The following is a 5,000-nucleotide window of genomic DNA, read 5'->3' as shown; positions in this document are numbered from 1 at the left end:
TGACTGATACGCTAACTCATCCGGGCATATTGTTGGAACCATTATAATTTTTTGAGTCATTATTTGCTTAAGGGTGTTAAGGTTTCTACCATTCTTCTTGTGAATGTCTGGTGCAGTTTCTATTCATTTTTATTCAAGTGGATGAACATAAGAACATAAGAATGGAGGAGACTGCAGGAGGTCATAAGGCCTACACTAGGTAGTTCCATGTCCCATACCACTTGTCACCCCTATCCATAAAGTTGTGTTCTTCCAAAACAACAGATAGTTTCAGCGCTCGGTACATAGTTACTAAGTCTTTCCTATTCATTGACCACACTATTGGTCAACCAGTTCTTGTCTATTTCCTTCTTAAATTAGACTTTTTCTGCGCCGCCTTATGTGCTTGTCTACGTCCTTCATATTAAACACTTCATTTATTATCATTAGATCTCTTTCAGTACATGTAACTAACATTTTCTGTGTAGCGCGCGCAGGATCTCCCTAATGGCGAGTCGATTCCTTGGCTCACTTTCTACTCTAGCGTTTACATCTCCCAACATTACTCCATGTAAATACAGCTTAGTCCCTTGCGTGAACGAACGCAGTGTGACTTTGGTCCTTAGAGGCGTCTTGGTCTTGAGATTGATCCCCAACGGGATGATGAAACGTTGGAAAGATGAAGTTCTGCGCATTTCCTGGGTTTATTATATTGTGTGATGATGTACTCATGCACACATATGCATACACAGATATAAACACAGAAACACATTTTATGTTAGGCGCAGTGATTTTGCTTCATAAAAAAGGAGACGTGAGAGACTAATAACTGCCGACCGACTAGCTTGCTACCAAATTCATATATTCTCCAAGATCCTTACAAATAGACTAAGTCAAGTTTTAGATATTCGACTCTAGACTATTTGCAGGCGATGAATCAACTAATCGAGAAAACGGCAGAATGCAATACACCTCTTTTTTTAGCTTTTGTAAATTACTAGAAGGCCTTTTTTTGACTCGGTAGAACAAATAGCAATACTAAACTCGTTACGCAAGCAGGGTGCAAACGAACAGATCGTAAAGGTTCTAGAAAATATTTATGCGAAAGGTACCGCTACAGTTCGACTACATAAAGATACAGAGAAGATAAAGATCGAGAAAGGAGTACGGCAAGGTGATACAATTTCATCCAAATTATTTACAGCTTACTTGGAAGAGATTTTCAGAAGGTTGAGTTGGGAAGAGAAAGGTTTGAAGATTAATAACGAATATTTTTATAACCTGATTTACGGACGATAGTATTCTTATTTCAGAAAGAGCAGAAGACTTGCAAGATATCTTGAGTGATCTGAACAAAGAAAGTATCAAATTAAGTTTGAAAATAAATAAGAGTAAAATCAAAGTAATGTTCATCACTAAAGTTTAAGGTAAAAATATTATAATCGATGGTAAGAATCCTGAAGACGTTGAATAGTATGATAATTTAGGCCAGATGGTGCAAGTGACTAAAGATCAAAATAATGAAATAAAAAAGAGTATAACAACTGGTTGGAAAATGTTTGGTAAGTAAAAGAAGATCATGAGAGGCTTTCTACCTTTTATATTTGAAACGGAGAGTTTACAATTAATGTACAATACAATCAATAATTAACCTGTGGATGTGAAACTTGGAAACTGACGAAGGCGATGGAGACAAAGCTAAGGACTGCACAGAGGAGAATGGAGAGATCAAAAGTAGGGAATTACGCTGAAAGACCGAAAGAGAGCAAGTTGGGTTAGAGAGTAGATTGGAGAGAAAAATATTGTGGAGACGGTAAAAGAGAAGAAATGGAATTGGGCAGGTAAGTTAGCGGGAACGACTGATGAGCGATGGAGCAAGTGTCTTACTGAGTGGACGCCACTAGACGGGAAGCGTGGAAGAGGTAAACTAGATAGAAGGTGGAGATACAAAATTGAGAAGTTTGCAGGAGTGACATAGCAGAGATTGGCGCAGTTGTGTAAATCGTGGAATGCTATGAAAGAGGCCTTTGTCCAGCAGTGGACTCAGAATGGCATTGATTGATTGACATATATTCTATATGCTTGTTTACAATTTTTATATTACCTTATTAGGTATTATTTTTTGTATAGAAATAGACCAAATAAGGAACAGCAAAGCACTGGAAAGCGTAAGATGGGCCAGTTCTTTTGTCCGCGACTGTACGCCAAGGAGATACGATTAAATGACAACATATCCTCTTAATTAGGCACTCACTGAAAACCTGTTTGGGGCTTAAGTTTCTTCTGGTGGAATGAGGTTAGATTGACCGTCCCCGAACTCCTTCCTAATGTTACTTAATATACATGTGGGATAGATTACTGGCTACTTACTGTGGAGCGGCAGGAGATCCTGAAAGGAAAATTAAAAATAAATTAGTCCGTGAGAAATACAAAGTTAATGTAAACATTACATCCAACAATTCCCTCGTACTAATATCACTTATACTGGTGACGTCACGCCAACATATATGACGTCACTGGTATGACACAAAAATTTGTGACGTCATATCAAATGATATGACGTTACTGGTGATATTGCACTATTTTTCTATTACGTCACACCACCCACTATGGCGTCACACCACCCACTATGACGTCTGCATGATATCAATTATACTGTCTTGCTGGATCTGATGTATAAAATAAAGTCTAAATACGTGACCGCACCAATCTTATTTACTGTTTTTTTTTTTACTATTTTGTCGACATATGTTGTGACATATATATATATATGTATATATATATATATATATATATATATGTATATATATATATGTATATATATATGTATATACAGTATGTATATATATATATATATATATACATATATATATACATATATATATATATATATATATATATATGATAGGTCAGTGATCCGTTTAGGAGCGAAATGTTAGCAATAAAATTTTACCGTTGTTTTCTTGTTACCAATGATGTCAAATTGAGTTCAAATCGAATGCTCCCCGTGCCGTAGCCCGCCAACGGCCACGACGTTATGACATCATCATAGAAAACAGGAATTTCAGACAAATATTAGCAAAAGATCCCATAAGATCAACATAAAGTCAATAATACACACAAAAAATAAATAAAATGTATATACATTTTCCTGGATGTAATGATAAAATCTTGATATATATTCATATTTTTTCGTTAATGGTAAGGAAGGAGCGTTTGCATGAACGACGTAATGTCAATGGTGGGTTCATTGAACGGTCGTTCCTGAACCGATGCTTGTTCAAGAAGATGAACACAGGCAAGATGATCTTACAACTGAACTCTGAACTCTAAATGTCACTTGCACAACCATAAGTATATTTAAGTCATCTTAAAAATAGGTACAATAATAGAGACAACAGATAAAGCGTGCTTCTTCATGGAAACAGAGAAAACGTCCGTTTTCTATTATATCGAAAGAATGCAATATCTAATAAATGAAAGAGAGCAAGTTGGATGCGGGTGTGTTTGATGTTTACACGCACGCACACACACACACACACACACACACACACACGTCTACAACTCGTTCTCATAAGTAAATATTATAATTTATTTTAATTTTAATCTACGTATTTGATTACATAATATCGGATGACAATTTTATTCATTAATTATTTTCATCAAATTGAAATGAGCGCCTGTCGGTAGTGGGAGAGCTTTGGAGGTGGCTGATGGAAGGGAGGGGAGGGAGGTGGAGGAGAGGGGAGGGGAGGGGAGGGGGAGATAGACAGACACTCAATAATAGGAGGAAAGGTTACTAGGTGGACATCTGGCTCCCTCAACTCACCTCAACTGAACTCAACTCCATGTATGGAGGATATGTGCATTCTACATAGGCATATGAATATACACAAGCACATGTATATTATACTCATACACACACCTATGCATGATGTATGTGTATATTTGTTTATATGTGTGTATTAACGTGTGTGTGTGATTCACAATGGTCTTTGGATCACGTGTTGGACTCGTGATCGACAAATATTCCCCTCCCGAAAGAGAGCTCAGAGCTCATGTATGACTGATCTATGGCAGCTTTCACACCAAGGTGGCACGTCGCACGTGGCACGGCACGTAGCACGCCACTTGAAAACAAACAATAGGAAATCTATGGAAACCTTTCTCACCGAGGTAGCGTGACTCGTCGCATGAGCCACGTGCGACTTGGATGCCACTACGACATTCAACATGTCCGTTTTTTTTTTTTTTTTTTTTTTATGACGTAAAAGTCCACCGGACATCAAAATCACTAGTGGATCATATAGACAATTTTGGCCACCTTCCTGACTGGGAAAACAGAGAGGTGCTCCACAAAGGCCTAAGAAAAGGAGAAAGAAAAATAATCGAAGTAGCGTACATCGCTTCAAAGCCTTGCAATAACCATAGAGCAGGATCTATTAAATTATTAAAGTTGACTAGCGACTTTGTTCGAGGTGAAGCGGAGCGAAGGAAGGACGGAGATCGGGGAGGAACGGGATAAAGAAAGTGAAGTATATAAGCTGTGAATATTTTTCCTAGTGTATACTCTGAGGAAGGCCTCTTAAGGACGTTAGTAATAAAACTCCTACTTTTTTTTGCGTTTACCTCACCATCCTTTCCACTCATTCTGTCATATATATTTCAACATATCTATCTATCGATCTATCTATCTATATATATATATATATATATATATATATATATATATATATACATATATATATATACATATATATATAGCGTAGTTGGTAAGTTACTAGGGCACTTGTCATGTGATTGTTGGGTTCGAGTCCTTGGCAGTACCACGTTTCAATTTCTGCATGTGGCCTCCATTAGGTCTCCCGATGTTGATGGCTTAGAATTAAAGCGCAGGAATTACAAACATGGGAATATTAAGAGGGAAGGGGAGGGGAATATGAGTGAGGGGAGGGGAAAACAAGATGGGGGGGGGTTAGGAATGAGGGGGGGTAAGACCCGGGGGGGGGGTTGGTGGGGGT

At 37.8% G+C, this 5,000-nt stretch overlaps 1 protein-coding gene across 1 annotated transcript in view; it reads right to left on the bottom strand.

Moving 5' to 3' along the window:
• Window positions 1-5,000, bottom strand: part of LOC143034005 (uncharacterized) — a 50,733-nt gene that overhangs the window by 25,817 nt on the left and 19,916 nt on the right. Inside the window, exon 2 of the mRNA XM_076199825.1 lies at window positions 2,350-2,368. Coding sequence (XP_076055940.1) covers window positions 2,350-2,368 — 19 coding nt within the window. The remainder of the gene's footprint in view (window positions 1-2,349; window positions 2,369-5,000) is intronic.

This window comes from Oratosquilla oratoria, chromosome 16 (genome assembly GCF_046742065.1).
Source record: "Oratosquilla oratoria isolate Oo_2021 chromosome 16, ASM4674206v1, whole genome shotgun sequence".
In the NCBI taxonomy this organism is placed as follows: domain Eukaryota; kingdom Metazoa; phylum Arthropoda; class Malacostraca; order Stomatopoda; family Squillidae; genus Oratosquilla; species Oratosquilla oratoria.
Note: the sequence above shows the minus strand (reverse complement) of the source record. Positions and strands in the feature narration are given on the sequence as shown.